The 12,150-nt window shown below is 40.8% G+C and overlaps 1 protein-coding gene across 1 annotated transcript; it reads left to right on the top strand.

The window, feature by feature from the left end:
• Positions 1 to 1,431: 1,431 nt before the first annotated feature.
• LOC122656113 (protein FAM136A) lies at positions 1,432 to 11,458 on the top strand. Its single transcript, XM_043850562.1, has 3 exons — positions 1,432 to 1,608; positions 2,197 to 2,334; positions 11,080 to 11,458. Exons 1-3 carry the CDS (start codon positions 1,480 to 1,482, stop codon positions 11,263 to 11,265), a joined length of 453 nt encoding a protein of 150 aa, XP_043706497.1. The 5' UTR covers positions 1,432 to 1,479; the 3' UTR covers positions 11,266 to 11,458.
• The last annotated feature ends 692 nt before the right edge of the window (positions 11,459 to 12,150 follow it).

The following is a 12,150-nucleotide window of genomic DNA, read 5'->3' on the forward strand; positions in this document are numbered from 1 at the left end:
CGGAATTGGCCTATCCAGTCGGATTGGTAAGCAGATACAAAAATAATCCCGATTCTGCCTATTGGGAAGCAGTGAAGAGGATTATGAAGTGCATCAAAGGAACTAAACACTTGAAATTATGTTTTCAAGCGAAAAAACTTGAGGTCATTGGATACTCTGACGCTGACTTTGGAGGGGACAGAGATGACTGTAAATCCACCTCTGGTCATGTTTTTATATTTGGAGGTGCAGTTGTTTCTTGGGGTAGTAAGAAACAAGGGTGTGTTGTAAGGCACACACAAGAAGCTGAGTACATCGCTTGTACTATGGCAACTACTCATGTAGTCTGGATAAGACAATTTTTAAAGGAATTTGGGCTGGATCTTGTAAATGGACCAGCGGCATTATTTTGTGATAATCAAGCGACAATAAGCTTGATACACAGTGGTGCAAATAGCTCGAAGGAAAAACATGTAGAAATACAATACCATTATATACGAGATATAGTAGAAAATGTGAAATTAAAGTAACCTATATACCTACAAGCGACATAGTAGCTGATCTCCTTACAAAGGGAATTTATGCGGAAGCCTACATTAAGCATGTGAACTTAATGGGACTTAGATTGACTTAGAACAATCTAAGTCTGGAATTGGAACTAAATATTCAAAATTTATTTTGGACTTGAAATGACAATATAAATCTTTTAATGATTGTTCCTGGAAATGGGAATGGAAATATCATGATGGATTGTTCCCGGAAAATAGGAACTTGGAATACAAATGATTGTTTCTGGAAATGGGAACGTAAATAGAAATGTTATGACAGATATTCTTGGAAATGGAAACTAAATACGTGTATCCGGCCAACATGGTCAAGTGGGAGATGTTAGATGAGGTGACCACGTAGCTTCATACTTATCCCCAAAGACTCGTTCAAGAGTTCATAATGGACTGGAGAGTGAAAATAAGAGGGCGATTCCATGATTGAGGAAAGTGCCGTTGTGCTCTCCAATGGTTATCTAAAAGACTCCTATTTATACAATATTGGAGTTGGAAGAAAGACACACTAAGAAAGAACATCAATCGTAAGAGGAAGCCCCATTTTTGTGAAGTATTCTAATCGTTTTTTCGCAAATCCAAGAGTAATTGATATTCATTTATTAATTTCCCTCATCGCAGACGCAGAGGCCACGCTCCTCCAAAAAGAATACCGAAATTTTTTTTTTTTTGGGACCCACATCCCATGAAGGGTCAGATTTATCCCCACCCGTTCCCACATTCCCATGTGGGTAGCTGATACGGATTCGTTTGTAAGTATCCACGTAGAAGTTTGCTGGTAAGAAAGTAAGAAACAACCCCCCAAAGACTTTTCTTTGGAACAGCTATTGGCAAGGCAAACCAAAAACCCTTTACCAAGAAATCAAAGACACAGAGGGCGGCTGGCCGATAGTCCAAAACCCTCCCTCGTTTGGACCTCTTTTCCCATTCTAAAGGGGAGATGGATCACATAGCGGCAGACGAGGAGCGTTTAGTTTCTGAGAGATTGAGACGAAAGCTGAACGAAGTGAATGTAGCAGCGCAGAAGCAACTATCGGGAGTACAAGACCATGTCAATTTTACTCTTCAGGTTCTCGGTCTCTTTCTCTCTCTCTATGCCCGTGTGTGTGTTGGATGTTTATCACATTCTGTTTTCGATCCTATGCAACTTTTCTTTATTCATTGTTTGGTTCTCTCTCTCACAATTCTATCAGATGTCACCGGAATTCTTTTTGCTCATTTTGTTAGTCTTCTTAATGTACTGGTGTTTTCCCCCTCTCTGGATTTGGTTTCTTTCGTTGAATGTAGTTTTTTTTTTCCATGTAATATCTTTTCTACATTATGGGGTCTCATTGTCTCCTTTCTCCTCTGCTTAGACTGACATTCAATTCTATAGCTTACCAACAGAAGCAAGGCTAATAAACTATGCCTCCTTTCTATTTTTAGATTTGGAGTTGGGGGTGGGGGGAGCTTCTTAACTTCTCCTGTTGTTTATGTCTCCCTCAATAGACAATCCTCTCAATTATTGTCTTCTTTTTGATTCTCTTTCTCTTGTTCTTTGTTCTTTTTCAGAGAAATTTTATTAATCTGACTGTTATTCTGAGTAACAATTATTTTCCCTTCTTTCATAAAACCTTTATAGTTTTAATCAAAGTTATTATTTGAATGGTGCTTACAGAAAGAGTACTTCAACTGCGCACATAAGTGTTTTGATAGGAGCAGAAGGCATGAAGAGATAAGCAATTGCGTAGAAAATTGCAGTGTTCCAGTTCTTACTGCTAACAATCTGGTTGAGAATGAAATGGCCAAGTTTCAAGTAAGTCAGCTTTCTTTCTTTCCAATTCGGTCTCTTAAGGATTTATAAAGATGCCAAAGTTTTTGGTTGGTACATTTGTCAAAAAATTAGAAAAAGTTCATCCTTCTTGCCATTGGAAAGGGAACATCATGGCATCGCCTTTGTGTGGCTAAGGCAGTGCAGAGGATACCCAGGTGTCAAGATGCTTGCCAAAGCTGTGATGCAGAAGCATCTCCAGCAACATTCTAAGAAACTTCTGTTTGAAAGATTTCGTAAGCTGTGATCCAGAAGCATCTCCCGAAATATATTTTTGTATTTTTTGGATCTGTTTTGCAATCCTTACTTGAATAAGGACCTGAAATTACTAATTCTTAGATTACAGTTTTGAAATTATCATGATTCCTGGACAATCTTGATCAAAGTCATCCTTCTTTGTTTATTGAATTATTGCAATCCTATTGGTTATAATTTAGGGAAAATTTTATCCCCCTCCCCTGTACTTTTCCCCAATTACAACTTCCTCGCCTCTATTTTCAATTATTACACCCGGACCGCCTCTGGCTGACGGTGTTAGCCTGGTGTTAGTTATAGTTAGGAAAAGACTATTTTACCCTAGCACTAAAACATCACAGATAGAATTACAATGCTACCCTTTTCTTCATCTTCAACCTAAAACACCCAAAATCGTTTGTTGGGAGGGGACACTGTGCAAAACCAGCGAGCTCCAAGGTATCTCCTGCAAACTCCCGTGGAAACGAAGGTCTTCACCCGGCCCCCACCCCCTTTCCTGCAACTCCGGCCCCTTGTTCACCTCCTCAATCGTTCCCTCTACCCCTTCCCCTATCTTTGAGGATCTGTGTTTAAGAAGAGATAAAAGAGTAAGCGTAAACTGTTCAACCATGTTTGGCTCTTCCGGAATCCCAAATTGTTATCATCAAAACCAACCCAGATCTCGATCCATTTCTAGATATGATTACTATTACTGGCTTCCATTTCTTTGGTCCTTGAACTTCTTCTAATGGCAATGGTAACGATGATGATGATGATAAAGCCAATCTGTCTCTCCCCTCTTCAATTAGTCCCTTTATCCGAGGCCAATACGCCTTATCCAGAAGATTATGAAAATCTCTGATACTCTCATTCTCTGGGATAAAGGAAGAATTCACAGTGAGCTCTCATGGATTTTGAGACTAAAAATGGCTTCAGGGAAGCAATGGGTTCTAGAGTCTCCATAAAAATCGATTGAGGGATAGTCACTAAGATGGGAAAGGATATCCCCATATTTAGTATACCACCAACCATGGTAATCAGCCAATTTCTTCTTGAGGTGTTGAGTGGTGATGTAAAGAGGAATAAGTCCATCATTGAATTAATGGTAGACATTACCAATGTACCCACCTGTTGAGAAGACAACAGTAGAACAGAGTGTCAAACATCGCATTCATGGCAAGGGGTAAGATGATATTTCTTCACAATAAGCTCAACATCAGAAATGGTATTTGTGACGCTCGTTTCCTACTTGTGGGTATAAGGCAGCCGTGGGAGTTGGTTTATTCGCCGGCGATCAGAGGTTAGGAGGAGGAAGATGAAGTTCGGAGGAAGAAGAGGATGAAATGATGCCTTCTCATTGTTTTTTATCCCAAGGGTAAAGGGGTCATGTTACATGCACTCAGGGTTATTTTGGGGATTAAAAGTTTTACTCCTTACCCACATCACGAGTTAACAGATGGACAGTAACGGTCTGGGTCTGCTTGTAATAGATTATAAACTGTAGAGGAGGGGGTGTAATAATTGAAAATAGAGGGATGAAGTTGTAATTTGGGCAAAGTAAAGGGAGGGGATGAAATTTTCCCTACAACTTTTGGCCTATTGTATTATATTTTCAAGACTGGGTTTCTCTCTTGAAAACTCTACCACTACCAGCCAGCCACTTCAGGAGCTGAGAGAAATCATTTTCTATTAGCTGAATGATTATAGGATTGGGTTTGGTTTGGTTATCTTCCTTGATTTCTCCATCTCAATCCTATATCGCATATCTTCAAATTTTCTCTACTTTGTGCCCATATATTGTTGATTATATCATAACCTTATATTCTCTTATCCTTTACTCTTTGGTTCTTCCGACCCTAAATTTCGTAGAGTTTCATATTAGGGTTAATTACTTGTAGCATTACAAGGTTCATTAAAATATTTCTGCATCACACTGTCTTTTGGCCTGTTGACCACCAGTCACTAGAAATAAATTAGGTATTTTGTTAGTTGGAGTAGGCTGTGGAACTTTTACTGGGTTAAGGAGTTTTCAATGTTAGGTGACAGTCAAACTTAACATAGGACATGAATTAGTGTTAAAATAGGCTAGCCACATGGGGGAAGGTATTGACTTTTCTTCATTATTTTTAATTTAGTTATTCAGTGGATTGATTTCTATTAGGACTAGCAGTTTGAGTTTTGAGTTCTTGTGTTTTTTTTTTTTTTAATCTTATTTTTATGGTGTGGATCAAGAGGACAGGATCTCATCTCACAGTTTAACAGTCAAAGCTTGATTATTCTGCAAGCTGTTGGCTGTGCTGTTTGATTGAAGAGGTGAAGCACAACACCCATAATTGCACTAGGATCTGGCATCCCATCCAGTGTGATGCAAACCTGGGTCACAAAACCTTGCTTTTGGGTCGCTATGGGCCGGCCAAGTGAATAAATCCAAATAGAAGGGAGGAGTGACAGTTTTGAAATTTCAGAAACAACTTAGCACCTTAAGTGTAAGGCAAAAAATTAAAAGGACCAACTTGTAAATAAATTTGAGGAGGCCTAATCTGGAGTTTACAAATAGTGGGAATAAAACAGAAACGAGCTTAAGAATCAGGGCTTGTGTGTAATTCCATGAAGTGGACCTTAAATGTAATAAAATAAAAGAAGTAATCTTCAATCTCCCAATTCAAATACAACCAGCGGTAGGGAGATTTCTTATGATCGACCCAACCACTCAACCAGAGCTCCGAATTGCAGGAGGAATAGGAGCAGGTTCGTAAGCCCTATTTCTATTGAATCCCAGCCACAGAAACTCCAACCAGCAACTATTAATAGAAATAGATTTCTAAAATCAGAAATAACGTTAGTTGCAGGTAAAGTTAGATTTCAGGTAAAAATCTCTTAGCAAGAAGAGTTTCAGCAGTCAAGAACCTCGGACTAGGGTTGCCTAGGATAGAGAGACTCTTACCCAAAGTTGAGGAAGAAAGAGGGAAGGAGAGAGATCGACTCTTCCTATAGTTGAAACCATAGTTATCAAGGAGGGAAGGCGGCCATGGCGGTTTAGAGGGTCAAAAATCAGGGCGACACCGCCATGGCAGCAAGGCGCCCACCTAAGCATCGCCTTGATAACTATGGTTGAAACCAGTTAACACTAGGACTGGTAAGTGTGTAAGAAGAATAATAGGAAGTAAAGGAGAAGGAACAAGGAAGAAAAGGAAAAGAATGAAGAAAGAGAAACAGGAAGGAAAGGGAGAACTAGAAAACTTATCAGAGAGGGAAAATACCGAACCAGAGAGATTGGGAGATAAGAGGGAAGGTCAGCAGACCATCAACCACACCACAAAAATAGTAAAATTTCAATATACTTATTCAACTCTAACAATCACCATCATAATGTTACATAGACTGACATTGCAACAAGTTAACTTGAAAACCTCCCAAACTAAGAAACCAAACCTCCTACATAACTAATTCCCAAAAGAACTGATTAAAATAAAAGTTGAATATTAGAGCATTTGGCTTGTCACTAGAGGATAGAGGACAGAGGACCACTTTATTTATAGATTGAAATAAGACTACAGATAAAGAATGCTAGGTGGAGATGACTCAGCTCCACCTTAGCACACACAAGGTTCATCGAACCTGGACAAATATAGACCCGTTAACACTCCCCCTCAAGTTGGAGCATATATATCTCTTGCATGCCCAACTTGCTTACTAGAGGGTGAAACACTTTACAATGGAGACCTTTTGTAAATACATCAGCTAACTGATTTGCTGTAGTGACAAAAGGGATGCAAATGGTGCCTTGTTCCAGTTTCTCTTTGATGAAGCGCCTATCGATCTCGATGTGTTAGGTTCTATCATGCTGAATCGGATTATGAGCTATGCTGATTGCCGCTTTGTTGTTATAAATTTATAATACAGACGCATAGGTGCTGCAACTGCTATGCCCATAGCAACTAGTCGCACTTTGAGCCATACTAGTTCGCAGACTCCCTGTGCCATTGCTCAGTACTCAGCCTATGCACTAGAACTGGACACTACAAACTGTTTCTTGCTCCTCCAAGTAACTGAGTTCCCTCCAAGGAAAGTAAAGTAACCGGAAGTAGAACGTCGATCATCAATAGAACCAGCCCAATCAACATTTGTAAAAGCTTCCAACTAAAGATTGCTGTTGTTGGAAATAAGAGACCTTTGCTAGGGGCTGATTTCAAGTATCTCAAGATTCTGTAAAGGGTCATGTAAGACTCTACTGACAATTCCGACTGCATAGGCTATATTTGGTTGAGTGTGGGAGAGGTATATCAACCTATCAACTAATCTCTGATACCTTTCCTTGTCAACTGGGTCACCACCTGTGCTGCTAAGATTGACCTCAATAGGAGACTCCGCTAGCTTACATCCTAGCATTCTAGTTTCACTGAGAAGATCTAGGACAGATTTCCTCTGAGAGATAAAGATGCCTTTGTAGATCCTAGCATTCTAGTTTCACTGAGAAGATCTAGGACATATTTCCTCTAAGAGATAAAGATGCCTTTGTAGGAGCGGGCAACCTCAATTCCCAGGAAATATCGGAGAGCTCCCAAATCTTTAATCTTAAACTCCTGTGCCAATTGAGTCTTGATCTTGATGATCTCATCCTCATCACTTCCAGTCACAACAATATCGTCAACATATACAATAAGAGCTGTAACCTTGCCACCTCCATGCTTGACGAACAAAGTGTGATTTGCTTGTAACCAAATTTCAGCATAGCCTTACAAAAATGTCCAAACCAGGCTCCTGGGGATTGTTTGAGGCCATAGAGAGATTTATTCAGCCGGCATACATTCCCTGCTATAGTCTGTAGAGGAGGTTGCGAACCCAGGAGGTATGTCCATATAGACTTCCTCTTCCAGATCCGCATTACAGAACACATTCTTAACATCCAGTTGTTGGAGATTCCCACCCAAATTGGCAGTGCACAACAGTAAGGCATGAACTGATTTCATTTTGGCAACAAGAGCAAATGTATCCTGATAGGGCTGCAACAGGGTCGGGTTGGGCCGGGCCTTTGAAAACCCTAGCCCAACCCTGAGTACCCTTAGCTGGGCCCAGGCCCGAAGCGACCTTGACTTAGGGCCAGAAAAATCCAATCCTGACCCGCCCTCAGGGTCGGGCCAGGCTGACCCTGATTGGCCCTGATCATGGGAGGAAGGGAGATATGCATGGGCTGGCCAAGCTGGGAAAAGGGGATGCATGGGCTGGCCAGGCTGGGAAAGGAGATGCATGGGCTGGCTAGGCTGGGAAGAAGAAGAAAGAAGAAAGAAGAAAGAAGAAAGAAGAGGAAGAAGAAGAAAAAAGAAAGAAAGAAAGAACAGGAAGAAGAAGACAGGGTTGGGTTGGTAATGTAGTCCTAGATAGACAAGGGGTCTACTAGGAGCCATGTAAAACTGGATCTGCTAAGCTACTGGTTTGGAGGGACTGATTTGAGGAAATTTGTCAAGACTAGGGTTAGGATTGGGGAATTGGGGGTTGATTTTTTATGTAGTAAAACAGGGCAGGTGTAGGGGAGGCTAATAAACCAGATTTGGAATGATTTGGATAAGAAATTAAAAATCAGGAAATTAGGGTTTCGGATTTTAGGTTTTGGGGAAGAAGAAGATGGAGGTTTTAGGGCTTTTAATGGAGGGTTTGATCCAAGGTTTGGATCGAGTTACGCAAAGGCTGAGAACAACACTCGGCCAAGGTTGGGTGATGTTTGGGTGGTTGGAAATGGCTGAGTGGAAATCTAGGGTTTTGGGGTTGGAGAAGGTGGTGATTTTGGGGAAGGAGAAGGTGAATTTTGGGAAGGAGAAGGTGGTGATTTTTGGGGAAGGAAAAGGTGGTGAATTTTGGGGAAGGAGAAGGTGGTGATTTTTGGGGAAGGAAATGGGACAGAACTTAGGATGGAGTGGAAGGGTTGATATGAAGGAGCTGTGGTAGAGAGATGAAAGGATTCTGATGGTGGAAGTGATGGACAGAAGTTAAATCTTAAGAAAGAAATTGCAGAAAAACTGTAAACACTTACTGATTTGCAAAGAGTGCAAGACAGCAGCTTGAAGATGAGCTTGAACAAGACCTCCCGATCTGAACAGATGCAAAGAGTCAATCGGAGTCCACCGTTTCCTTTACCTTGAGATCCACAAGGCCTTCTTGAAGTAACTCTCAAGGAACACTCACAAAGGGAGTATGGCAGCAGCTACAACAGCAAAAGCTGATTCAGTTTTTTAACAAATCAAAAGTGGGCAGCCTCCCATGATTCTCTTAGCTATTAATAAGATGGCCAAAGTCCCAAACCCAAATACAAGCTAAGTAGATCCTCTAAGGACCAATAGTAATACAAGATCTTCTAAGGACCAATAAAAATAGAAAACATAACTTAAATTGAACCAAAGCTGAACCAAAGGTTGAACCAGTTTGGTTCAACTTAAAACATAAAAAAAACACTTAGCTAAAAAACTAAGTATGGAAAACAGAAAATAAACTAAGATTAAAAATAACTAAGGCCTAATCTTAGGGATGTTTTATTTGCGGATGCTTGGATCTGCATCAGTTTGGTTGGGTCAGGCCGGGCTCAGCCCGAGGTCTCAACCCTGATTTGGCCTGGCCCTGACTCAGGGCCAGAAATTCCCAACCCTGACCCGCCCTCAGGGCCAAGATATCTCAACCCAGGCCCTGTTCTGGGTCAGGGCAGGCCAGGGCCAGCTCGGGCCATCAGGGCCAAACTTGCACCCCATAGTTCTGATTGCCTATGAAAGACCTACCTTCGATCAAGATTTTGGACCAAACTGAGTTCTGCCGAAGGATTTCCGACAAACCCTTTGTTAATCACTCTTCTGCTAAAACAGAACCTGAGATTGGAAGATGATATAAGAAGAATGGAAGGAGAAGAAGAGAGAGAGAAGAAATCACACAAAGGGGGGGGGGGTGGAAGGCTACACGGCCTCCATTGGCTCCACAAATGTGAAACTCCAACTCAATTATCTATGTCATCTAATCTGAAAATAAAACGTGATTACTAGAGTATTTAAAAATAAAATAAAGACTGCTAATTAAACTCTGAAACTGAAATTAACCTTAACTCTAAGGGACTCATAACTTTAAAAAAAAAAAAAAACTCCTAGATAGACTACCACTAAATAACCTATTAAAACTAAAACAGAAAATTACATGATAAACTCACTAATAAAAACCCTATTAACTAAATGAATTGAATACCTTACTGAACCCAAAGACCCAGTTGGACCCGGCTCATCTTCACATGGATACCCAAATGGGTTTGGGTCGGTCCAAGGCAGTGCACTTGCATCAGGAAGGGCAGGGAGGGTTGACAGGGTGTTTAAAGTCCAGGACACTAGATGGAACCCGGTTTATAAGAAAAGCTGCAGTGAGGACAAAATAAGCCCAATAGAACTTTGGAACATTCATGGTAAAGAGGAGAGAATGGGTTACATCAAGAAGGTGATGGTTTTTCCGTTCAGGAATACCATTCTGTTCCGGAGTTCGAACACAGGAAATTTGAAAAATAATGCCTAGTTCATCAAGATAGTGCCGAAAATGTTAATCCACATATTCAGTACCAGTATCACTACGCAGGACTTGGACTTGGGCATTGAATCAAGTCCAAATCATGGTGCGAAGATTTAAAACAAGCAAAGGCTTCCGATTTAGTACGAAGAGGATACACTCAAGTGAGCTGGGTACAATTATCAATGAAAGAAATAAACCACTTATGTTAAAACTTGGGGTTAAACATCTCTAGAAACAATACTAGAAGGCTCCTAAACATCACAGAGTGAAAATTATCTGTATTATAGTCCTATACAGAACATCTAATATGTTTAGCCAACTCGTAGATGCCAAAATGAAAATTATCTGAATTATAGTCCTATATTAAAGAAGGAAACATTAACCCTAAAGTACGAAATGAAGGGTGACCAAGGCGTTGGTGCCAACGATGAACCTGTTGAAGAGTATTGTCAGCACGAAGGGTGTGAGCAGAGAGTGGAGGTGTCAACTGAGGAGGACCCATATCTATGTAGTATGTCACGTTAGCATATCAAAACCATGTACACGTGAGTTTGTGCTCAAGTTATTCCATGTTCTTGTCACAAGTTGGTTCAGGTTCTTCTACTTTATATCTCCATGCACCTTTTCAGTTGTGTTGCCTGTGTTGGGCACGCTTCACTGGACATTCTTATTACACTTCATACATGAATGGGGGTGTATATAGATTATAAAAGCAATCTTTGTTTTTTTTTCTTTCGTTTTTTCTTGGTATTGGGGGAAATAGTTTATTTATTGGCCAGAGACACCCTAGGCGGCTGTGTTGTGCTTCAAGGATTTTTGACTTTGGAGAGCTAGCGTTACTCGTATGTATGATCTACTCACCATCTAGAGATAAAATATTACATTGAATGAATTGTTTGTTTGCTGCACTAATATCAAACATGCTTATGAGAGCTACAGTAATTTGCATTTGTTCTCATGCAACAGGAAAGGTTGCAGAGGTCTCTGATGGTTTGCCAAGACAGGTTTGAGGCAGCCAAGCTACAACAGCACAAGAGTGGAGCCATTGATGAGATGGAATCATGTGTTGAGCAAGCGATCACTGATGGGATCCAGCAGTTGCCACATATTGTTGATCGGTTGAAGGCATCGCTCTCCATTGGTAGTGATTGACCAAATCTGCTGATCATGGATAATTTTCATTTTTATCTTATTACTCCAATTTATGTTTGCTAATTTTTTAGGAGAGCATCATTGTTACAGGATATATATTAGTTGCATGCCCTATTGAGCAGGGCCGTATGAGATGTAGAACATACAATTTTGTTGATCAGATAACGGATAAATTGGGTTCAACTGAGATTTATGTTAGGATTTCTTTTACCAGGTGATGAGGGGTTGTTGAGATTTCTTCCCTCATCATCTGAGTTACTGAAATTCAGGAAAGCTTAGTCTGGAAATGCAGCAAGCACCGTTCCCATGCCGCCTTTAATAATCTGACTGCAGGAGGAAAGTAACGTGGAACCCAATAGTCAAAAGCGGCCCAATTTTGTTTCATGGAAATTAATGATGATTCCTTAATATACAATGATGGGAAAAGATTCTGTGAGCAAACTAGGTAGCATGGAATCTCCCACGCTCCTTTATCCAGTCATCTTACTGACATCCCCTTCCATGTATTTCAGCCGTTCAATCTATCCAATGCAGCAGTCAGCAGCTCAGTTTCTTTACTGCTGTTGCACCATCTCTCTTTCTCCTCCTTATCTCCTGATTTAACGCTGCTGCTGCAAAGGATGCCGTTGTTTCTCGTCCTGCTCTCTCTCTCAATCCCTGTCTTTGCCTGTCTTCACCGTCTTCTATCAAAGTATACAAACCCCTAGTTGTAGCTAGCTAGCGTGCTAGGCTTTTTCCGCAGGCTGCTAGTTGTAGTGCGTGAGTTGAGATTACTAATGACGGATGGAGGTTGATGCATTGAAAGGGTTCAGTGCCTTGCTCTTTGTCTCCTACGCGGGAGACTACAAATGGTGCCAATCCTATCAATAAAGAAGAGGCATAGGC

The sequence above is a fragment of the Telopea speciosissima genome, chromosome 3 (assembly GCF_018873765.1).
Source record: "Telopea speciosissima isolate NSW1024214 ecotype Mountain lineage chromosome 3, Tspe_v1, whole genome shotgun sequence".
In the NCBI taxonomy this organism is placed as follows: Eukaryota; Viridiplantae; Streptophyta; class Magnoliopsida; order Proteales; family Proteaceae; genus Telopea; species Telopea speciosissima.

What these genes read in the sequence shown, in the direction of transcription:
- LOC122656113 (XM_043850562.1), top strand. Translation starts at nt 1,480, where the DNA reads ATGGATCACATAGCGGCAGACGAGGAGCGTTTAGTTTCTGAGAGATTG. An exon ending in ATGTCAATTTTACTCTTCAG is followed by an intron (nt 1,609 to 2,196) that starts GTTCTCGGTCTC and finishes TGGTGCTTACAG; the next exon opens with AAAGAGTACTTCAACTGCGC. An exon ending in ATGAAATGGCCAAGTTTCAA is followed by an intron (nt 2,335 to 11,079) that starts GTAAGTCAGCTT and finishes CTCATGCAACAG; the next exon opens with GAAAGGTTGCAGAGGTCTCT.